This window comes from Mauremys mutica, chromosome 3 (genome assembly GCF_020497125.1).
Source record: "Mauremys mutica isolate MM-2020 ecotype Southern chromosome 3, ASM2049712v1, whole genome shotgun sequence".
In the NCBI taxonomy this organism is placed as follows: domain Eukaryota; kingdom Metazoa; phylum Chordata; order Testudines; family Geoemydidae; genus Mauremys; species Mauremys mutica.
The window spans coordinates 8,390,557-8,413,855 of record NC_059074.1 but is presented as its reverse complement, the minus strand read 5'-3'; the positions used below and the strand labels follow the sequence as shown (position 1 = coordinate 8,413,855).

General features: G+C 47.7%; 1 protein-coding gene across 3 annotated transcripts; it reads left to right on the top strand.

Moving 5' to 3' along the window:
• Nucleotides 1-1,718: 1,718 nt before the first annotated feature.
• LOC123367383 (protein FAM71C-like) lies at nucleotides 1,719-18,874 on the top strand. 3 transcript variants are annotated; one of them, XM_045011590.1, is made up of 9 exons: nucleotides 1,719-1,906; nucleotides 2,036-2,140; nucleotides 5,379-5,536; nucleotides 7,098-7,276; nucleotides 8,797-9,064; nucleotides 9,368-9,636; nucleotides 13,020-13,090; nucleotides 16,084-16,256; nucleotides 18,765-18,874. In XM_045011590.1, the coding sequence occupies exons 3-8, from the start codon at nucleotides 5,393-5,395 to the stop codon at nucleotides 16,191-16,193; spliced, it is 1,041 nt and encodes a 346-aa protein (XP_044867525.1). In that variant the 5' UTR covers nucleotides 1,719-1,906; nucleotides 2,036-2,140; nucleotides 5,379-5,392; the 3' UTR covers nucleotides 16,194-16,256; nucleotides 18,765-18,874. The 3 variants fall into 3 exon arrangements, with proteins under 3 accessions (XP_044867525.1, XP_044867524.1, XP_044867526.1); XM_045011589.1 differs by lacking the exon at nucleotides 2,036-2,140; XM_045011591.1 differs by lacking the exons at nucleotides 2,036-2,140; nucleotides 13,020-13,090; nucleotides 18,765-18,874 and having other exon boundaries at nucleotides 16,084-16,250.
• The last annotated feature ends 4,425 nt before the right edge of the window (nucleotides 18,875-23,299 follow it).

Genomic DNA, 23,299 nt, shown 5'->3' with positions numbered 1-23,299 from the left:
CGAGCATGTTCCCTAATTGATCAGCAATATAACAATGAAACAACGTTAACCAGGACAACTTTAAGTGAGGCGTTACTATACCCAGCTCGCCTTAGCCCTGCAGATGTATCAGTGCCCTTAAATAAAATAAGAGCTGCTATTGTTCCTCAACCATCCATAATACCAATAGAGTATCTTATACTGGAAGACCTGACAAATTTTGTGAGAACAGTGCCAGACAAATTCACAAGAAAATGATTAGAAGTAATAGTATACCTTGCCCAGGAAAACAGTACAATAGAAATACTGAAATCAAGCTGCTTTGATACAGACATGGTATTCCTATTCTGCTAGGATAGTTAAGAAGGATACACACAGAGGATAACAACTGAATTACATCCCTCTTCCATCTTTAGCTTTCCTTTCTTTCTATTCTCCTGAGATACTTCCCCAACCAGGAAACATTCTGCTTTCTCCTCCCCCTAAAGAAGTTAATACGAATGCTATAGCATGTCAAGGTTGTCTTTAAATAATTGGGGGAGGGGGATGCTATAACTATATATGGTCAATATACAATATGTTGCTTAGTATTGGTAATTCTGGAATAAGATATGTACTTAGGTGTGTCAAAACAATGTAAAGGCAGCAAAGAGTCCTGTGGCACCTTATAGACTAACAGACGTTTTGGAGCATGAGCTTTCCGACGAAGTGGGTATTCACCCACGAAAGCTCATGCTCCAGTACGTCTGTTAGTCTATCAGGTGCCACAGGACTCTCTGCTGCTTTTACAGATCCAGACTAACACGGCTACTCCTCTGATACAAGACAATGTAAATGACCCAAATTATCTTTTGGTTATCCTCCTGGGGCTTCCAGTCGGAAAGGGTCACACAAAAGGAAATGAAGACTTAATCTCTCATCGGCTATTGGTAGCTTCTCACTGGAAAAAGAAAAATAGCCCAACCATGGAGGATAGTTAAAAAATATATAGGAGGTTGTGATTATGGAAGAATTCACACACCAATTACGTACTTGGCAAAATAGACAGAGGACAGATAGATACTAAGATATTTTAATTACCTTTTATTCAGTGCTCAGACAAAGTACAGTCACCTGCAAAAACCCCAGCACACCTGTCCAATTATTTTTAATATTTACATTTGATAGACATACCTTATCTGTTAAATGTGTATATAAAGATTTTCACTCAATTTAATAAAATCACTAGAAACACATGTGTTGTAATGATGCTCACTCTGTAATATGGTAGCACCCTGTTAAATAGAAAGATCCAGTGACTATATTCCTGTATCATGTCTCTAAACAAAAGATAACCATTGTAATGGATTGTTTTGTTTCTGATATTTGCATGGCAAGGATTTGTAAACATGTTAAAAACTTCCCAAATAAAGAGTTTTTAAAAATTAAATAAATGAAATCTCCCTCCCCTCCAAAGAAAAATCTAGAACACTATTTTCATTTTCAATCATATAGCAGCTGGGTAGCTTTGTGGCTTTCTTTATCATCAGACACATACAAGGTTTTTACAAAACCCCATTGCCTTCAGCATGCTATCATTCTCCACTCTTCTTTAAGGGGCCTGAGCCTGCAGAAGAGGGCAGGAGGGGGTCATAACAGAGGGCAGACCCTCTGGAAAGGCTTTATTCGGCCACAGGATGAACACAGATAGCCTCCGATGACATCATAATGTAGGCATCATGTCTATGGTTACAGGGAGCTGGCATCAAGCCTGTTTCCCAGCTGGCTTAGGATGTGTTTCTGAGTATACCATCCAGACATTATTCACCTACCAAATGTAGGACCGGGTGCTTGGAAAAAAAGACTGTCTTGCCAATAGGGAGGGAATCCTAAAGAAGGGATTTCCAGAGAAGGTCTCTGAGAATCAGCTTGTACCTGTAGCCTCCAGGTAAGTGATGCACCTGTAAGCCTCAGCATTAAATCAAACAACTCAGCTCTACTTATCTTCTCCACCCCATCCCATTGTATTGTTACACAATACTCCATGTTTGTTGTAACATGATAATTTTGCCTACAGTAACAAAGGCATCAGAGTTCTCCCTGATCAAATTGTCCCACATTCTGCTAGATAATTCAACACAAAGGGATGAAATTTTCCATGCACCTTCTCCTGCCTGCCAAGGTATGTCTATGCTGCATTGTGAACCTGGGTCTGCAGGACCCAGGCTTGTGGACTCAGTGTTTCCAAGCCCACACTTGAGCATCCACACTGCTTTGTAAACCTGGACTTCCATTCGCTGGGCCCAGGTCTACACAGCTGTGCGAACGCCTCTGTACTACACTGCACAAACCTTCTGACTCAGGTCTGAGGCTTGAGCTGCGTCCACATTGCAAAATGAGACGTCTTGGATCCAAGTCAGAACAGGATTCAGGCTCTGATCCATCCCTCTAGTGGTCTCCTAGCACCTGGGTACTGAGTGCTTGCTGACCTGAATCAGACCGATTTGCGTGTGGACGGAAGGAAGGTTTGGGCTCAAACCTGAGTCAGAGCCCAGGCTTAATGTGCAGTGTAGACAGACACCCGGAGGAATGCCTGCTCTCTTCTCAGCTCCCTCTGTTTATCCAGCAGGAGCCAGGCCTTTTTGACTATCTAGTCTTTCCACTCTGCGCTCTTCTATAAAGCTCCTGCCACCTAGAAGAGCTTACCTGTATTTCTCCACCTGACTCACTCCAGTTTCAAATCTCATCTTCAAGCTTTAGGCCAGATTCTCCCATTCACTGGGGGGAGGGATAGCTCAGTGGTTTGAGCATTGGCCTGCTAAACCCAGGGTTGTGAGTTCAATCCTTGAGGGGGCCATTTGGGGATTGGTCCTGCTTTGAAGAGGGGGTTGGACTGGATGACCTCTTAAGGTCCCTCCCAACCCTAATAGTCTATGGTTATGGCAAAACTGCCTTAAAGCTGGTACATCCAGCTACCAGAAAAGATCACTGGAGTGCAGAGGAATCCTCTGGTGCCATCCAGATGCTGTACAATTTCATAGATTCTAGGACTGGAAGGGACCTCGAGAGGTCATCGAGTCCAGTCCCCTGCCCTCATGGCAGGACCAAATACTGTCTAGACCATCCCCAATAGACATTTATCTAACCTACTCTTAAATATCTCCAGAGATAGAGATTCCACAACCTCTCTAGGCAGTTTATTCCAATGTTTAACCACCCTGACGGTTAGGAACTTTTTCCTAATGTCCTAGATCCCTTTCTGCCATACTCCTTCCTAGACAGTCTCTTCCCATTCTGTATGTGTGAAACTGATTGTTCCTTCCTAAGTGGAGCACTTTGCATTTGTCTTTGTTAAACTTCATCCTGTTTACCTCAGACCATTTCTCCAATTTGTCCAGATCATTTTGAATTATGACCCTGTCCTCAAAAGCATTTGCAATCCCTCCCAGTTTGGTATCATCTGCAAACTTAATAAGCATAATTTCTATGCCAATATCTAAGTCGTTGATGAAGATATTGAACAGAGCCGGTTCCAAAACAGACCCCTGCGGAACCCCACTTGTTATACCTTTCCAGCAGGATTGGGAATCATTAATAACTACTCTCTTTCATGCTGACCATGTTGCAAAATCCTTTACAGAGATGGATAATATGAGACAGCTGTTTCTCCAATACCACCCCTCTCCTAACCCACCAAGCTGGTGGAACGACTGGGGAAACGGGCATTTCTATACCCCTGCCAGCCTCAGCAGCAAGAACAGTTCCACAGGACAATTGTCAGACAATTCAGTTTACAGCAAGAAGATCAGGGGCCACAAAATGGCCTTTTCACTCCCCCTGCACCCTGGGTGTTCTGTTCCATAGAGCTTAGCCAGACTGGAAGACCTGGGCTCAGATCTTTTCTCCTTTCCCTAGACACACACACACCCCATCCCCCTTTGTTATTAGCAGGGCCCTATGTAAATCACAACTTTTTGTTTAGAAAATTCATGATAGTGTTCCCAGTAAGTGTAAAGTGGGGCCCTCAGGTGACTGTGAGAGAGTACCATGTATGAGTTAGAAAGTTTGATTCTTTGCATGGGTGTTTGCACATGCATGTTTGCTTGTGTGCATGCTTGTCTGTTTGGGGGCGTGGTATGTAGCTAGTGACAGAACCTGCCACAAAGTGAGCTAGAAAAGCCCCTGGACCCCCTGCCTCTGGGTTTCTGCTACCAGTCTTGAAGCTGCAGGGTTCATAGGCGGCAGGTTTGTATAATTTTTGGTGGGGCCCAAAATGGTGGTGCCCCCCCCACTCCAGCCCTGTAAGCTGATATAAAATGAAGCTACAACGCGTCAGTGCCACAAGATTACAAGGTTGGAGAAGGGGTAGGGGGTTCCAGGGGCCAGTCAAGGGACAAGGAGCAGGGGGGGGGTGGATGGGGCAGAGGTTCGGAGGGGCAGTCAGGGGACAGGCAGCAATTGGATAGGCATGGGAGTCCAGGGGGTTTATCCGGGGACCGGGGGGGGGGGGGGTCCTGGGGGGAAGGTGGGTGGGGTCTCAGGAGGGGCAGTTGGGGACAAGGAGAAGGGAGGCTTAGATAGGGGCTGGGGTCCCAAGGGGCAGTTAGGGGCAGTTGTCTCGGGAGTGGGTAACGGGGGACAAGGACCAGTGGTGCTTAGATAGGGGGTGGGAGTCCTGGGGGGCAGTTGGGGCAGGGGTCTGGGGAGGGGGCAATCAGCAGCCAGGGGCTGGGATTCAAAGGGCTCTGAGCTGCTGGCAGCCGCGGGGAGCCCTGAGCCCTTTAAATCCCAGCCGCCGCGGCTGGGATTCAAAGGGCTCTGGGCTCTCTGCCCCTGCGGGCAGCCCAGAGCCCTCCGATTCCCGGCTGCGGCTGGGATTTAAAAGGCTCTGGGCTCCCCGCTGCTGCCGGCAGCCCAGAGCCCTCTGATTCCCGGCCGCGGCTGGGATTTAAAGGGCTCTGGGCTCCCTGCCGCAGCGGGCAGCCCAGAGCCCTCAGATTCCCGGCCGCGGCTGAGATTTAAAGGGCTCTGGGCTCCCTGCCGCAGCGGGCAGCCCAGAGCCCTCTGATTCCCGGCCGCGGCTGAGATTTAAAGGGCTCTGGGCTCCCCGCTGCTGCCGGCAGCCCAGAGCCCTCTGATTCCCAGCCGCGGCTGGGATTTAAAGGGCTCTGGGCTCCCCGCCGCAGCGGGCAGCCCAGAGCCCTCTGATTCCCGGCCGCGGCTGGGATTTAAAGGGCTCTGGGCTCCCTGCGGTTGCAGGCAGCCCAGAGCCCTCTGATTCCCGGCCGCGGCTGGGATTTAAAGGGGCGAAACCTAGCTCCAAATATTGGTGGAGCAGAGCCCCTGATTTTGAATATTCCTGGGGCTTTAGCTCCACGAGCCCATATAAGTTGGCGCCCATGGCAGGGTTTTATTTGCAGACACCGCAGTGTGGATGAACTCCACTATCAGTGAGTCAGAAAGCGAGGTCTCTTCCATGGCCTGGATCCCCCACAGGGAAGACCTTCAAAGATACCTGCGTGAAGGGGAATATCCTCCCTTTCGGTCTGTTGCAATGTTTGAAAGCAACTTTATCCAGGTAACTGGGGACTGGACATTGAAGTGGGAGGGTTAGATCACAGACCCGGGAGCCCTGTGTACTGGGTTCCAGCACCTGGCTTTACCACTGACTTTGAGACCTTGGTAGGGTGGCCAGATGTCCCGATTTTATAGGCTCCTATTACCCCCACACTCCCATCCTGATTTTTCACACTGGCTGTCTGGACATCCTAGACCAGGGGTGGCCAACCTGAGCCTCAGAAGGAGCCAGAATTTACCAATGTACATTGCCAAAGAGCCACAATAATATGTCAGTAGCTTCCCAATCAGCTCCGTCCCCCCACCCCGCTTCCAGCGCTTCCCGCCCACTGGCAGCCTCATAGATCAGCATCTCCCCCTCCCTCCCGACACCTCCCGATCAGCTGTTTCGTGGCATGCAGGAGGCTGTGGGAAGAGGGAGTGTGGGGGGAGCGAGGGCACGGCAGGCTGAGGGGAGGAGGCAGGAAGGGGTGGAGTGGAGGCAGGGCCTGTGGCAGAGCCAGGGGCTAAGCTGTGAGCACCCCGCCTCCCCGGCACATTGGAAAGCTGGCACCTATAGCTCCAGCCCTGGAGTCGGTGCCTATACAAGGAGCCGCATATTAACTTCTGAAGAGCCATACGTGGTTCCGGAGTCACAGGTTGACCACCCCTGCCCTCGACCTTGGGTACATCACAGCACCAATCTGCAAAATGGGGATGGGGCAGAAAGGGGATATTACCATCATGCCTGTTCAAGAGGCACAGAGATGTAACAGCTATTGGAACCAGAGATGAGCAGAAGCATCTGCCTGGCAGTTTTAGGCATCTCTCCCGCAGCTGTAATTCACGCTGGGCGGCCCTGTCCCTGTGTAGTGGTGGGGGCCCGGGTCACACGTAGGGGCTGATGAGCCTGCTACAGTGCGAACTAGCCGAGTTGGGTCTTTTGGCCCAGGCAGTACAGCTCATATGTTAAGACCCGGAGTTCCCAGGTTTGATCCCTACTGCAGACGACCCACACAGGTGTGCAGCGTTAGAGCGGGAGGGAGCGGCCAGCTGGAATAGTGCAAGGAGGTTCATTCCCCTGCACCCATGCCCCCTCCTGGATCACACTAGAAGCTCAGGTCTTATCAGTCTTCTGCTAAAGCAGAATATGTCCCCTGCTAGTCCACATGAAAGGCCTCAGACACTCTCCTTCTGCTCCCACGAGTGGGAAGGGAAGATAAACTCTTCAGCATTTGTTAACCTTTAGGGTGTCTACTGCCCCCAATCCCAGAGCTGAAAATGCTCCCTGGGTGCAACTCCCTTTCGCAACATGCTGGTATTTATACTGGTGCCGTACACAGGGCCGCCAATGCGGGCTCCACCACACCACACCCTGTACAGACGTGCTGGAGAATGACAGTCCCTGTCACAAAGAGCTCACAGTCTAGGTTATGATGAGAAGCAGCAAGTGGGCGAAGCAAACAAATCAGATGGAGGTTTGAGGGGGAAGTAGCAGTGAAGTGAGCAAGTTATTGGACAGTATCCACTCCCCCTGCATTGCAATGTGGCTATTGCCATATCATCTCAGCCTTTTTGCACAGATTACTAGGAGGGGCAAGAACGTGGACATCCATAATCATCCGACCGAGGCCACCATCGGCATCGTCTCCACCGACAACAAACTGCCACTGCCCAACATAATGCTCATCGCCCGCCCAGTGCCCATGCAGAACGGCCAGGTCCCCTCAGGGTGCCGCACCGAGCAGCTGGTGCTCACCAGGTGAGTTCACGAAGGTCCCGCCCTTTTGCACGCTGGCTTTGGGAGGTGGGGGTGATGATCTCTACTCACTCTCCTGTAGCCTCCTGGGGTGGGAGGTTTGATTCCCAGAGTGAGTAGACAGGCACACACTAGCTCAGCTCAAGCTAGCGCCCTAAAAATCGCAGTGTGGACGTTGCAGCACACGTCCAGCAGCTGGAGGTTAGCCTCCTGAGTCCAAGCCTGCCTGAGGCCCTGGGCCTGAGCTGCTGCCTGCACTACAGCAGCCACACGGCTCTGGCTAGTGCGCGAGCTTCAGCTGAGCTAGCTCTGTTTTGTCTACCCGCACTGAGAATCCCACCTCCCAGCTGCAGTGCGGACATACTCATAAAGGGAAGGGAGAGAACAGTGTTGTACCCTGGGCTAAAGGCTGCAGATTAGTCTCACCACAGGGCTTTCACCCAGATGAGTACGTCCACACTGCAGCTAGCGGGTGTCCGCCCAAGCTAGAAAATACACGTGTGCTAACATTGACTGAGCTAGCACACCAAAAATAGCAAGGTAGCTGGAATGGTGCAGGTAACGGCAATGAGCTAGCCACCCAACTATAATTCTGTCCAGAACCTTAAGTACTTAGGTGGCTAGCCTGTGCCGCTGCAGCTACGCTTGTTTTCATTGTGCTACCTCGATCAAAGCTAGCAAACGTATGTCTACCCAAGCTGGAAATTACATCTCCAGCGGCAGTGTAGAGGTACCTTGTAAGGCCAACCCTGGAGCAGAGTGCCAGTGGGAGTGGTCTGCTGTTCAGCCTTCAGCTGAACTCTTCCCCAGCTCTAGGGATTGTCCAGATGGAAGGTCAAGATTCCTCTGTTTCTGCTCAGCCACAGCAGGGATCTAACCTAGGCGTTCTGGCCAGCATCCTCGTCTCTTTATAAAATTGAGGTGCACAGAACAGCTGCTACACTAGCCTGGGTGGTCCCAGCACCAGACTCCCTGCTGCGCAAAGTGCTTTGGCGTGATTTAACTCCCTGTCCGTTGCCCAGTGTACCGGATACCCTGAGACGCACATTTCCAAAGTAGGATTGATCCCCTATAGTTATCCCAGCTTCTTTTTTTAGAGTCTCCCAGGGCTATATTGCCTGTCTGAGACTGGAGCATCTCCCTAGGGAACAGAGTTCTAGGATTCCTCTCACCTATAAGCAGAAGCTGCAAAAAGCTAGGCTATCCCTAGGGAAGATGATACACCCCCCACGCTAAGCTTTCTCTGGCTGTTTGGAGCTGCTGCTGTTTAAAGCTCTGGCAAAAAGCTTGTTCCCAGAATTAAGGGCGAAAGGCCCAGCTTGTTCCCAACAGATACTGGTGGATGCTGGGCTGAGAAATGGCTCCTGGAGTCTTTTCCTAAGCCAAAGGCACAAGCCCAGCATACTCCCCATGCATTTCCACTCAGGCTCTTCCCTCTTCAGTCTGAGTTCCTCCACACAGGGATGGGTGCAGGCGCTCAGCGAAGAGGCACCTTCTGGTCTCACACTGGGGTTTCCTTGTAGGCTCCTGCCCTTGAAGTTTGTGCGCATCTCCGTTCACGATCCCGACAGGCAGCGCATCAAGCTCAAGCTGATCAATGGGCGCTCCTACTACCTGCAGCTTTATGCCTCCCCGGGGGAGCAGGAGCTTCTCTTTGATCGCTGGCTGTCACTCATCTACCTGCTGCATCACCCCCCGGACTGGTACCTGCGCCCCAATTCCTGCATGCCCAGAGACAACCTCAGTGTGCAAATCCTAGCGAGCGAGGAGGAAGAGGAGGAGGAGGTGGTGGTGAGTCCACAGTGGGCACAAGCCTCACCTTCAGCATATGCAAATACAACCTGCCTGCAGTGTCCATCCCAGCATCCCCAGTGGCCTCCCATGAGCATCCCCTCCCATATGGCTTCTCCACTGTCTCTCTCGCACTAAAATCTATAGTGCTGTAGCCTCTTCATTATCTCTGGCCCATCATACGCTGCACCGCTGCAGCTCTTTCTCCCCTCACCATCACACCATAAACTTTAGTCTCCTGCTGCAGGTGTCTTGCTGTAGGGTTGCAGTCTCTGATTTGCTACTGTACTTAACTCCCTAAAGCCAGGAAGCCAGAACAAGGCTCAGGAGGATGCAGCTCCAGAAGAGAAGGGACAGGAGCAGGTGGACAATGCTGCAAGTCCTCTTGGTGAGAGCAGCAGCAGAGTGAGTCTCGCCCAAGGGCCAAGCACAGAGACCAAGCCGGAGCTCAACTCGGAGTCCAACGAGCACGAGAGCCTCACACAGTCAGACGTGGTGAGGCATGAAGGGTATCTGGGAGAAAAGGCCAACAGCAGCTCACTGCACTCCAGCACGGCAGTAGATCAGGCCAGGTATGTAGGTGGCAAAGGGGCATAGTGGTTCTGACTCGGGGGCCTCGCATGCACCATTCTCAGAGGATGCCACATGGCACAGACCTGAGAGGCTGGGGATCACTTAATTCAGAATTGACTGGTACATGAAATCACTACTAAGAACCTTTCCTAGTGTTGTAAACTTACAGACATTGAATGAGACACAGTTCTTCCCCTGAAAAGCTTCCAACTTAAGCCAGCAAAGAAAAGAAATGGGACAACAGGTGAGGGTACAAGCAGGGCTGGCTCTAGAGTTTTCGCCGCCCCAAGCAGCGCGCCGAATTGCCGCCGCGGGCGGCGGGGACAGTCCGTGTGCCCTTAGGGCGGCAGGCGCGTTTCCGCAGCGGAGGCAATTCGGTGGCAGCTTCTATGTTTAGCTGAAGCCACCGCGGACAGCTAAACATAGAAGCTGCTGACGAATTGCCACCACCGTGGAAATGCGCCTGCTGCCCTAAAGGCACACGGACTGCCCACCCCCCCCCGGCCCACGGCGGCAATTCGGCAGGCTGCTTGGGGGCGAAACAACAGGGACTGCCGCCCCTTGCAGAATGCTGCCCCAAGCACCAGCTTGGAATGCTGGTGCTTGGAGCCGGCCCTGGGTACAAGGAGAAGGGAAGAGCAGGTTTTGAGGAAGGATCTGAAGGACAGAGGATGCTTAGCCAAAAGGGAGTGGGAATGTTTCAAGCTGAGGAGGAAATATGAATGAAGGTAAGAAAAGCAATAAGAATGTAAGGTGCAGGGAAGGTGGCGGGAGATTATGTAAAATTGTGAAGGGTTTGCTCAGATCAACCTGAAGCAATGCATGCTGGGACCTGTAGTCTCCATGGGCCACAACTCTGAAGATCTGAGTGGCTACAGTCTGCTTACTTTCATCTCAATTGGCTGCAGCCCTCAGGCTCCTGACAAATCAAACTGCAGACCTTGACTAGGCAAAGCTTAGGCAGCCCCAAATGAACCTGGCATGCCCATCGGTCAAGGCAAGTGTGGGATCCAGACTTGCCTACACAACTAAAGCTAGTTTTGTCCTTGTCCCACAAATGGCTCCTGACTGTGCCAGTAAGAGCTGCTGCATCCAGGGACATATCCAACTCCAGGAGAGGCCACAAAATACTTCCCCTGCTGCCTTTCCTTGGAGTTCATGCAGCTTTCAGTTCCATAGAACATAAGAACGGCCATACTGGGTCAGAACAAGGGTCCATCTAGCCCAGTATCCTGTCTTCCAACAGTGGCCAGTGCCAGGTGCCCCAGAGGGAATGAACAGAACAGGGAATCATCAAGTGATCCATCCCCTGTCGCCCATTCCCAGCTTCTGCCAAAGAGAGGCTAGGGACACCATCCCTGCCCATCCTGGCTAATAGCCATTGATAGACCTGTCCTCCATGAATGTATCTAGTTCTTTTTTTGAACCCTGTTATAGTCTTGGCCTTCACAACATCCTCTGGCAAAGAGTTCCACAGGTTGACTGTGCGTTGTGTGAAGAAATACTTCCTTTTGTTTGTGTTAAACCTGCTGCCTATTAATTTCATTTGGTGACCCCTAGTTGTTGTGTTATGAGGAGAAATAACACTTCCTTATTTACTTTTTCACCCCAGTCATGATTTTATAGACCTCTATCAAATTGCCCTTAGTTGTCCCTTTTCTAAACTGAAAAGTCCCAGTCTTATTAATCTCTCCTCCTATGGAAGCTGTTCCATACCCATAATCATTTTTGTTGCCTTTTTCTGTACCTTTTCCAATTCCAGTACATCTTTTTTGAGATGAGGCAACCACAACTGCACACAATATTCAAGATGGGGCGTACCATTGATTTATATAGCGGCAATATGATACTTTGTCTTATTATCTATCCCTTTCCTATTGATTCCCAACATCCCTTTACACAAACCATGTTGACTCTTCCCCAACAAATTGTGTTCATCTATGTGTCTGATAATTCTGTTCTTTACTATAGCTTCAACCAATTTGCCTGGTACTGAAGTTAGGCTTACTGTCCTATAATTGCCAGGATCGCCTCTGGAGCCTTTACCAAAAAAACAAAAAAAATCAGTGTCACATTTACTATTCTCCGGTCATCTGGTACAGAGACTGATTTGATAGGTTACATACCACAGTTAGTAGTTCTGCAATTTCACATTTGAGTTCTTTCAGAACTCATGGGTGAATACCTTCTGGTCCTGATGACTTCTTCTTATTGTTTAGTTTATCAATTTATTCCAAAACCTCCTCTAAACATCTCAGTCTGGGACAGTTCCACAGATTTGTCACCTAAAAAGAATGACTAGAATGGGAATCTCCATCACATCCTCAGCCATGAAGACCGATGCAAAGAATGCACTTCTCCGCAATGGCCTTACCTTCCTGGAGTGCTCCTTTAGCATCTTGATCATCCAGTAGCCGCACTGGTTGTTTAGCAGGCTTCCTACTTCTGATGTTCTTAAATTTTTTGCTGTTACTTTGAGTCTTTGGCTAACTATTCTTCAGATTATTTTTTGGCCTTCCTAATTATGTTTTTTTTTTTACACTTCACTCGCCAGAGTTTAAGCTCCTTTCTATTTTTCTCAATAGGATTTAACTTCCACTTTTTAAAAAGATGCTTTTTTTTGCCTCTAACTGCTTCTTTTACTTGGTTGTATCCCTGAGACAGGTTCTGCCGTGGGGAAACTAAATCAGTTCACAGACACCCCAGCTGAGCTAGCCACACCCCTTTCCTGGGTAGCATAAGCCATCTCAATGGACGGAAGCTCGCAGTATCTTTACTCTGCTGCAGCCTCTGCTCCCGGTGGCACTTTCTGCCATTGGGGCCTTGCTCCGGAGTCTGGACTAGTGGTGCAGACGATGAAATGAACATGGACCCAAAGTGATAAATGCTGACATTTGGGGATAAAATAGCAACTCTTCTTTCACTCCGCTGAAGTGCACAGGGGCTGGGAAAGACTTCCAGAGGGAAGGAGTAGGGTGACCAGATGTCACGATTTTATAGGGACAGTCCCGATATTTGGAGCTTTTTCTTATATGGGCTCCTATTACTCCCCATCCCCATCCCGATTTTTCACACTTGCTGTCTGGTCACCCTAGGGAAGGAGCATCTGGATTGTATCTTGGCTGTATTTATTAGGGTCCCATCAACACAGGGTCCTGTTCACAGCTCTGCCAGTCCCAAGTAGACCTGGGCCTTATCTCCCAAAAAGTGAGATACGGGAGTGACAGGAGTTCACAGTGTAGCGAGGGGGTGGATATCCTTGCCGCACTGTTGCTGCTGATCACATCTGCACCAGGATGTCCAGGTGAGTGTGACAGTACAGAGCCTACTGGTAAGTATTTTTGATTGAGTGTCTGTGTTAATCTGGGCTCTTTGCTTCCAGGGAAAATACAGCTGTGTCTGTCCTGTCAGACACAACAGCTAAGGATTCAAACACATCGTCACAGGCTTCAGGTATGAAACAGATCCTGTTACATTTTTACATATTCATCCCCTTTAACTACTGCAACAGTTCCCCCCCCTGCAGCATCTCCGGCTAGAAGAGGTCAAGACTGAAGAAGCTAGGCACTCCCCAACAATTAACACCCTACACCACCCCCTGCCACACCCTCCAGCTGGGGTCCCCCCACTGCCAGCGCTCCTGCACTCATCCCCTGCAAGGAGAGACTAGAATTGAATCCCCTATAGGTGATGCTCCTTCGCTATTCCTGACAGTGAGATTCCTTTTATTTCAGGCTGCAGGGCTTGAGGCCAACTCATGTAATGGTTTCTTACAATAGCTGTTAACTACTTATGCTAAACAATCCACTCCATCTTGTACTTAGCTGTGACACCCTGGGTACAGCTACACTGCAGCAAGAGACCTGCAGCACAGCCACAGCTGGCTCAGGTGTAGAGGGGCACTTGGGCTGTGGGACAGTAAAACTGCAGTACTTGTGGCACCTTAGATGCTACTCTAAAACTGCAGTGTTGACGTTTGGGCTCAAGTAGGAGCCTGGGCTCCAAAACCCTGTGAGGGGAAAGGGTCTCAGAGGCTGGGCTCCAGCCTGAGTGTCTACAATGCAATTTCTAGCCCTGCAGATCAAGCCCCCAGGAGCCTGAGTCAGCTGACCTGGGCTCTGAGACTAAGTGCTGTGGGTTTTTTTTAATCGCAGTGCAGACATACCCTCTGAGTCCCTTTCCCAGACCTGAAGAGCTCTGTGTACTTAGATTTCCAGAAAGCCTTTGACAAGGTCCCTCACCAAAGGCTCTTACGTAAATTAAGCTGTCATGGGATAAAAGGGAAGGTCCTTTCATGGATTGAGAACTGGTTAAAGGACAGGGAACAAAGGGTAGGAATTAATGGTAAATTCTCAGAATGGAGAGGGGTAACTAGTGGTGTTCCCCAAGGGTCAGTCCTCGGACCAATCCTATTCAATTTATTCATAAATGATCTGGAGAAAGGGATAAACAGTGAGGTGGCAAAGTTTGCAGATGATACTAAACTACTCAAGACAGTTAAGGCCAAAGCAGATTGTGAAGAACTTCAAAAAGATCTCACAAAACTAAGTGATTGGGCAACAAAATGGCAAATGAAATTTAATGTGGATAAATGTAAAGTAATGCACATTGGAAAAAATAACCCCAACTATACATACAACATGATGGGGGCTAATTTAGCTACAACAAGTCAGGAAAAAGATCTTGGCGTCATCGTGAATAGTTCTCTGAAGACGTCCACACAGTGTGCAGAGGCGGTCAAAAAAGCAAACAGGATGTTAGGAATCATTAAAAAGGGGATAGAGAATAAGACTGAGAATATATTATTGCCCTTATATAAATCCATGGTACGCCCACATCTCGAATACTGTGTACAGATGTGGTCTCCTCACCTCAAAAAAAGATATTCTAGCACTAGAAAAGGTTCAGAAAAGGGCAACTAAAATGATTAGGGGTTTAGAGAGGGTCCCATACGAGGAAAGAATAAAGAGGCTAGGAAGGACTCTTCAGCTTAGAAAAGAGAAGACTAAGGGGGGACATGATAGAGGTATATAAAATCATGAGTGATGTTGAGAAAGTGGATAAGGAAAAGTTATTTACTTATTCCCATAATACAAGAACTAGGGGTCACCAAATGAAAATTAATAGGCAGCAGGTTTAAAACAAATAAAAGGAAGTTCTTCTTCACGCAGCGCACAGTCAACTTGTGGAACTCCTTACCTGAGGAGGTTGTGAAGGCTAGGACTAGAACAGTGTTTAAAAGAGAACTGGATAAATTCATGGTGGCTAAGTCCATAAATGGCTATTAGCCAGGATGGGTAAGAATGGTGTCCCTAGCCTCTGTTTGTCAGAGGATGGAGATGGATGGCAGGAGAGAGATCACTTGATCATTGCCTGTTAGGTTCACTCCCTCTGGGGCACCTGGCATTGGCCACTGTCGGTAGACAGATACTGGGCTAGATGGACCTTTGGTCTGACTCGGTACGTCCTTTCTTATGTTCTTATGTGTAGCTCAAAAGCTTGTCTCCCTCACCAACTGAAGTTGGTCCAATAAACGGTATCACCTCACCCCCCCCTTGTCTCCCTAATAAGCCTTACAAGTATCTATTCAAGCAAGGACACTTGTCCTGCTCTACATCGTGGGCCTGGTTACGTTGGAGTGCACCAAGCATGGCTCAGACAGCATGGACCATGCTAGAGACCATGCTGTGTGTTGTACAGAAACTTCCCCTCTTTGTACTAGTAATAAACTCTTAACAATTCCTGCCAGCCGATGAATGAGTCAGTCCATCTCCCTCCTCCCACTCTACTGTCTTGTTGTGTTCAGATGTCTGGCGAGACCTTCCGTAGGTGGATTTAGACTAAATCGAGCTCACAGGCACCAACATTCTTTCCAAAACCCACCAGCCCCACCCCCTACCCAAGATTTTTCTCCAAATACACTTCCTCTTCTCCCTTCACCCAACTCTGATACACTTCTGGGTCTCCCTGCTTCTAGCCTCCTGGCAGAAACTGAATTTCTGTCTCATTCTCTGTCCAGGCCCCACACTTCTCAAAGATCCCACCTTTGATTACCTTTGGGGCAGTCTGTCCGTATGCCTTTGAAGGAGTCCAGGTGGCCACCTGTGAGCTCCTGTGGGTGGCTGGGTCAGTGATGTTCTCTCCCCTTCCCTGGAGAGTCATGGTCCCGTATCCATCTGTCTGGTTTCCATTGCCAATGGGTCCCTCCCTTGCCCCTTTCCCTGCTGTATTGCCAAGCCCAAGCCATTTACCTTCTCATTTGAGCCTTAGGGGGTGCACTTGAGTCACATTTTCAAGCTTTTCTATGCAATTGTGAAACTTTTATTTACCAAAAGCCTGAGATTCTTACCTCACCACCCCCCCAGGAGCTGGGGCTTTGGGAAACACACCAGATATCCCAAGAAAGAGTTGGCAGCACTGTCATCACCCTCTTTGTTTGGTTGCAGTGAAGGGGAGATGCAGCAGCCTTAAGATTGTGACGCTCTTTAGTGCCATTTCCAAAACACTTCTGAGAAAGGGGAGTGAGGAAGAGAAGACTGAAGCTGACCATGGATGATGGAGAAACTGAGACCCATCAGCACAGAGGAAAGAACAGAGACGCTAGTCCTTGGAGGAGAAGGTAACTTACAGGGGAAGGCTTCTGCCAAAGCCATTCGTTGCCACTAGAAATGGGGCATTCCCAGCAGTCTTCCCTATTCCCCATCCAGACCCTGAGGGCCCCAATCCCATATGCACCCACCACCACCTTCAAGGCATACATCACAGCTCCCAGCTTGCTGAAAAGCACTAGATAAGATGAAATCAGAACTTGTGAGCACAGCTCCTTAAGGCAAAGGAGTCATGACTGCACAGTCTGTGGCCATCTCAGAGTAACCCACCCACATCCTGGGTGTGGTGTCCTGTCCCATCTAGTGGCACCAAGGCCACTTAGAGATTAACGAGTCTGCTCTGCAGCCTTAGCTAACAGTCATATCGCTTTTAGCTCATGCAATAGAGGCTCATGCACTAAGTTCCAGAGGTCCCAGGTTCGATCCCAGCCACCGATGACCAGAGTCTGTCAGTGTTACATGAACACACGCCCCCACACTGCCAGCGCTGTGTGGGACGATCTGGGCTCTCTCCATGGCTGTGTGGAGTACTAAGGGCTGGCTAGCGTGTGTCATTCTCTGAGCCTGAAATCAGAGTGAACGGCGCTGGACACAGCAATATCCCTCCACTGCAGGAATCACTGGGAGAGATTCTATTGCTTGTGCTATGCAGAAGGTCAGACAAGATAATCATAATGGTCCCTTCTGGCCTTAAAGTATATGAATCGATTAACATCCTAACAACTGAAATGGGACAAAATAAGGTTAAACACAGTGTTCGATATAGGATGAGCTACATCAGATCAGATGAAGTGTCCCTTAGGTACCCTGTCTCTACTAGGGATCAGGACCAATACCTTGTAGAAAGGCAAAATCCTCAGAAGATCCATTTGAGGAAGTGAGATGTTCCCGCCTGACCCTAGCAGGCTATGGGGCCCTGAATCATGAGATTTAATTTCCCTCATCTTAGCAGATATAACTATAAACAGCCTCACAGGAGCTATGTGACTCCTGTCTGAGCCCCTGTGCAGGAATCATGCTGACCTCTATCACTTTTGTTCCTCCCTGGGACTCGCACCTCCAAATTTGTTTTGTTTGAACAAGTTCAAAAATCTCAGAGAAAGCTCAGTGAGAGCTGCCGGGTTGTGTGTTGAAACCCAGTGACTCATCTCTCTCATAGTTTTGGTGAAAATCCATAAATCAAGCCCAATTCATTCATAAATCTGCCTAGGGTCAATACTGAACTGGCTTTATGGATTCATAGACTCTATGGCCAGAAAGGACCATTAGGACACGTCATGGGCAATAAACAAAAATTCACGGAAGCCCGTGACCTCTCTCTGACTTTTGCTAAAAGTAACTATGACAAAATGGGGCTGAGCCGAGCCCTGCTGCCAAGTGGGTCGGGGGTCCAGCACCTGCTACTGCCCGTGGTGGCGGGGAGCTGTGGGGGCCCCTCCTGGTTGACAGCTCCAGCCCTGCTGCCCCTGGGCTGAAGCAGAAAATGCCACAGAGGTCAGGGAAGTCACAGATTCCATGACTTCCATGGTATAATCTTAGCCTTAAGTATGATTAAGTAGTCTGACCTCCTGCTTAACACAGTCCAGAGAACCTCACCCTGTAATTTTTGCACCAAGCCCATGACTTCTGGTTGAGCTAGAGTATATCTTTTTTAAAAGGCATCCAGACTTAATTCAAAAACTGCAAATGATGGAGAACCCACCACATCCCTGGGTAAATTGCTCCAATGGTTTGGATTTGAACCTCAAGTCTACAGCTCTGACTATTACCCAGACTCCTTAGAGCTGGCCACCGTATTTGACTCCGTCTTTCTGAGGCTGTGACTTCCATAAGGCAAATCAACCTGTGTGAAGGACTCCCTCTTGTTTTTAAGTTAACCTCCTTCTAACTGAGCATGCAAAATTGACCATCTCCTCTTATGTTACTGTCTCTTGCAGTTACATTATGGGCAAGTGTATACAACAGGAACTGATCGGTTTTACCAGACCTGTCATAATCAGAACTGCCCGACTAAAGTCTCCTCTGATAGGTCACCTTTTCCAGTCTAAGGAATCATTTGTTCTCATATGCAAGTCCCATCAGGGCTTCTCCCTCCATCTAGCTATCTTCATTCCCCTTATCTGGCCCTTTTCCATCTCCACCACAGCTGAGACTCAGCCTGCACACAATGCTCCGCACAAGGGTGCCCAATATTTACAGAACATAACATAAGAACCGCTGTACCGGGTTAGACCAAAGATCCAACCAGCCCAGTATCCTGTCTACTGACAGTGGCCAATGCCAGGTGCCCCAGAGGGAGTGAACCTAACAGGTAATGATCAAGTGATCTCTCTCCTGCCATCCATCTCCACCCTCTGACAAACAGAGGCTAGGGACACCATTCCTTACCCATCCTGGCTAATAGCCATTAATGGACTTAACCTTCATGAATTTATCTAGTTCTCATTTGACAGGTCCTCATTGAGATTTGTTATCCTGCCACACTTTCTGATCCTCTTTCTCTTCTGGTTTGTTTGCAGGGAAGTAGAAGGGCAGTGCCCAGCTGGAATGATCCAAAACTGCTTCCATATAAGAATGAAGGGAAAGAAACAGAAGAGAAATGGATGGAGAATGGGAAGAAAAGTTTACCACCTAAAAGACTTATCCAGTCCTTCCTTCTCATGCGTTTTAACCCTTTAAAATTAAACATTCTTATAAACATCAGTCAGCAACACTGTGCTGGAAAAGCCAGCATCCAGGCTAGAGAGAAGGCTGCTCTGGGACATTTATCATTTATATTTACAAGACAATTACAGCCATCAGCAAGAGGGTCAGAAGGGACACATTTTAAATACTGTAGCCTCTGTCTAGATTTTTGTTGTATTACCTTTCACAGTTTTCTATTGTGTGCTATGCTCCTGATGGTCAACTCTCAGAGAGTTGGTCATAATGGGGAACAAATAAGGAATTCTGGTTTAATCCCAAGAAGCAGTTACTATCTGCATGTACTGGAGCCGAATGCATCAGATAAGGGGCTCTATAAGCTATTTTTACCACCCCACAAGTAAAGAAAACAGTTCCCGCTCTGCAGAATTTACAATCGAACATTAGATATGACACAATGAGTAGAGCAACAAAGAGTAAGGAGGAACAAGCAATCATACAGCAATAACATCCATCTCAGTTATGGCACATACACACAGATTAAGGTCAGAAGGATCCATTATGATCAGATCAACATGTTCAACAGCCTAAGGGTTACTGGAAAGGGTTTAGTTATTTTAAACATAACCCACTGGAGCCAAGAGCTTAACACCTCCAAGGTACTGAGGGATAAAAGGCTAAATCCCAGTTTATCAGCCACAAGAGAAAGAAAGAAAAAAAGTGACGCATACTGCCAAGCTGGGGTTCTTCACTGCAGGGCAGGCTGCTGCTCTTTCCTTTGCCTGCCCCAGAATGACTCTTCTCTGGTAACTCTTATTTTATAGCCTAGAGAGGGTTCCCAGCCTGCCCTACTCTGGCATAGGCAGGACAGATTTTTAGGAGGGATTTGAAATGGTTTGGTGAACCAGGCCTCCCTTTCCTCATGGATGGCCCCTTTGGGCAGCTGAATCAGAGCCTTTAGGTCTGGTCTGGTCTAGTCAGCTGGAGCTGTGGGCTGCAGGTCTGCTCACCTTCAGCATTGCTCACCAACTGAGCTAATTCTCTGCCTTTTAATTCCTCCGGCAGATGGAGCATTTGCTGCAGGTGTGGCTGGCTGAGCCCAAAATGAGCCCTTAAGCCCTTGTTGATCAGTGTGAGGTTTGTACACCCCATCACACTTGGATTCCCACATGTGTCTGCAGCTATCTGTTGTCTTTTTTCTTATACTTCGATTGTAAGCGCTCTGGGAGAAAGTCTATCTTTTAGTTCTGTGTTCGTACAGCACCTGGCACAGTTAGGGTGACCAGACAGCAAATGTGAAAAATCGGGATGGGGTTGGGGGGTAATAGGAGCCTATATAAGAAAAAGACCCAAAAATAGGGACTGTCCCTATAAAATCGGGACATCTGGTTACTTGGCATAGTAGGGTCCTGGTCCATGACTAGGGCTCCTAGATGCTTGATAATACAAATAATAAAATAACATATTGGATTCTAGACAGAGGGATTCATTAATCAAAATTAATATGGCACACAAATGGATTAAAGCTGGCTAACTGGGAAGTCTCAAATGTAATTTTAAACTAGGAATCATCAAATGGGTCTGTTTCTAGTGGGGTCTGGTAGGGATCAGTTTTTGGCCTCGTGCAATTTAACATTTTTGTTAATTACCTGTAAGAAAACATAAAATCATCACTGATAAAGTGTGCAGATGACACAAAATTTGCAGGAGTAGTAAATAATGAAGAGGACAGGTCACTGATACAGAGCAATTTGGGTTCCTTGGTAGCTGAGTTCAAACAATCTGTGTTTAAATAGGGTTAAATTAAAATATATATATCTAGGAACAAATAATGCAGGCCATACTTACAGGATAGGGGACATTATCCTGGGAAGCAGGAACTATGAAAAGACTTGGGGATTGTGGTGGATAATCAGCTGACCATGAGCACTAGTGCAACAGTGTGGTCAAAAGTGCTAGTACAATCCTTAGAAGCATAAGCACAGCCACACTGGATCAGACCAATGGCCCATCCAGCCCAGTATCCTGTCTTCTGACAGTGGCCAGGGCCAGATGCTTCAAACAGAACCGGGTAATTTCATGTGATCCATCCCCTGTTGTCCAGTCCCAGTTTCTGGTAGTTGAAGGTTTACAGACACCCAGAGCATGGGATTGCATCCCTGACGGACCAATCCTCCATGACCTTATCTAATTCTTTTTTTAACCCAATTATACTTTTCACCTTCACAACAAGTTCCACAGGATGACTGTGTTGTGTGAAAAAATACTTTGTTTTGTTTTAAAACAGGGGAATCTTGAAGAAGAGTAGAGAGGTTATTTTACCTTTGTATTTGGCACTGGTGTGACCTCTTTGTCCAGTTCTAGTGCCCAGAATTCAAGAAGGATTTGATAAATTTGAGAAGGTTCACAGAAAAGCCACAAAAATGATTAAATGATTAGAAAATATGACATAGTGAGACTCAAGGAGCTCGGTTTATTTAGTTTTTCAAAGAGAAGGTTAAGGGATGACTTGAGTTTATAAGTATCTATACAGGGAACAAAGATTTAATAATGAGTTCTTCAATCTAGCAGAGAAAGGTATAATACAGTCCAATGGTTGCAACAAATTCAGGCGGGAGACAAGGTGTACATTTTTAACAGTGAGAGTAATTAACCATTGAAACACTTTACCAAGGGTCATGATGGATTCTCCAGGACTGACCATTTTTAAATCAAGATTGGATGTTTTTTAAAAAAGATCTGCTCTAGTAATTACTTTGGAGAGTCCTATAGCCTGTTATACAGGAGCTCAGACTAGATGATCACAATGGTCCCTTCTGGCCTCAGAACCTATGAATTACATTAGCATGAGAACTAAACTGACACACAAAATGTTATGGGAGAAAAATATGATGAAAGTGTCAAACCCTAAATGTCATCCTCAGGGGCTCTTCAAACGCTGGTGCCTTGAGTTGGGAAATGCCCATGCAGCTCTCCTCCGAGATATTACAGAACACTTACAGCTGGCTGGAGAACAAGTAACAAGTGAATAAAGACATCTGAAGGTGGTTTGTCACACAGACTCAGGATAGTACTGAAGGACAGCTAGGATAAAATTACCTTCTGAAGTCTTTGCATACTTTAGAGCAGGGACATGTCAACTGGTAACACTAATATCATGGTTAAATGGACTGGGATTATAGGGGGTGGGGATAGATTGGAACCTAGCATTGTTTGTGATCTGCCATCTGTAAAAATGAGTGTGAAGTTAAGTGATTTATTTGGGTGCAATGATGGAAACCAGGGTGTCATTCGCGAGTAGAGATTGGTGCTCAGATACCACAGGAATAGGAGAGTTAGGAGAAGACTTTATAATAAAAAGTGGAAGAAATCGCTCTTTTTGCCATGGAAATCAGGGCTGGGACAAACAGAGCCTCATTAATACACCCCATAGAACATTTCATTACAAAGTCATTGAGTGGCTCAGGGAGAGTTTTAATATTAGGTCTCTAGTTCAAATCTACCCCATGTCAGTAGCCAATAAAACAGTCACCATCTCACAACTATTTAATGGCCCTGGTCTGAAATGAGTTGAGTGGATCTCACTCCAGTTTCATGCAGGCAGGGGTCTGGATCACTAAAAACACTAATGGGTCTCCTCATTGATAATATCAGAGGAACCAAGAGGTTAATAACCCATGGAGATTAAATGCCTCTCACCCCTTTAGAGGGTCCTTCCAGGGCAGGGAACGTGGGGCACTGAGGATGGCAGTCTACAGGGCTGTCAATGCAGTATACTCTTCATCATGGCAATTGTCATTGTAAACTACTTGCTATTACAGAGGAAGAGGGGATGGCTTTTGTATTTCAAAGGAGTGACTCATTTTAGTAAGTTCCCTATCTTCTTTAAAAAAAAAATCAGGCTGTTGTGGATGAACTCTTCCCACAGAGCTGAATCATGATCAATATCTCCTTCACCTTAGCATGCATCCGGGATGGGGAGGAAGTTGAAGAGGGTGTTAACTCAGGATTCAGGGAGACAAACAAATAGCGGCTGAGAACTTTAGCGCTATTTTTAGCATTTCCATAGAAACCACAGTGTCTTGTGGCTATAGTTCAAATATACCCAAAACGCTTATGGGTGGTGTTGGTTGGGGGGGAAGGGGTGGAGGGTCAAATATCCCTCAATTCTCTATCTATACAAAGTTCTTGTAACACTTTAAAGATGGGCCTGAACAAAATCCTGGGCACAAACACACACACCCTGAACTCTGCAGAGGGATAGTTCAAACCCAAACTCCTGCTTTTTCTTGATTCTCTGCTATTCACCCTACTAACTAAACTATTTTTCCTTCCTCCCCTCTCATTTCCAGTGCCCATAAAACACAGATTAGCACAGCTTTCACCTCCCAGCAACCAGTTGGCTCTGTTA

Bases quoted from the DNA above. Each gene is read 5' to 3' on its own strand.
- LOC123367383 (XM_045011589.1), top strand. From the start codon at position 5,393: ATGAACTCCACTATCAGTGAGTCAGAAAGCGAGGTCTCTTCCATGGCC. The intron at 5,537-7,097 runs GTAACTGGGGAC...CTTTTTGCACAG, and splicing joins TTGAAAGCAACTTTATCCAG to ATTACTAGGAGGGGCAAGAA. The intron at 9,637-13,019 runs GTATGTAGGTGG...CTTTGCTTCCAG, and splicing joins ACGGCAGTAGATCAGGCCAG to GGAAAATACAGCTGTGTCTG.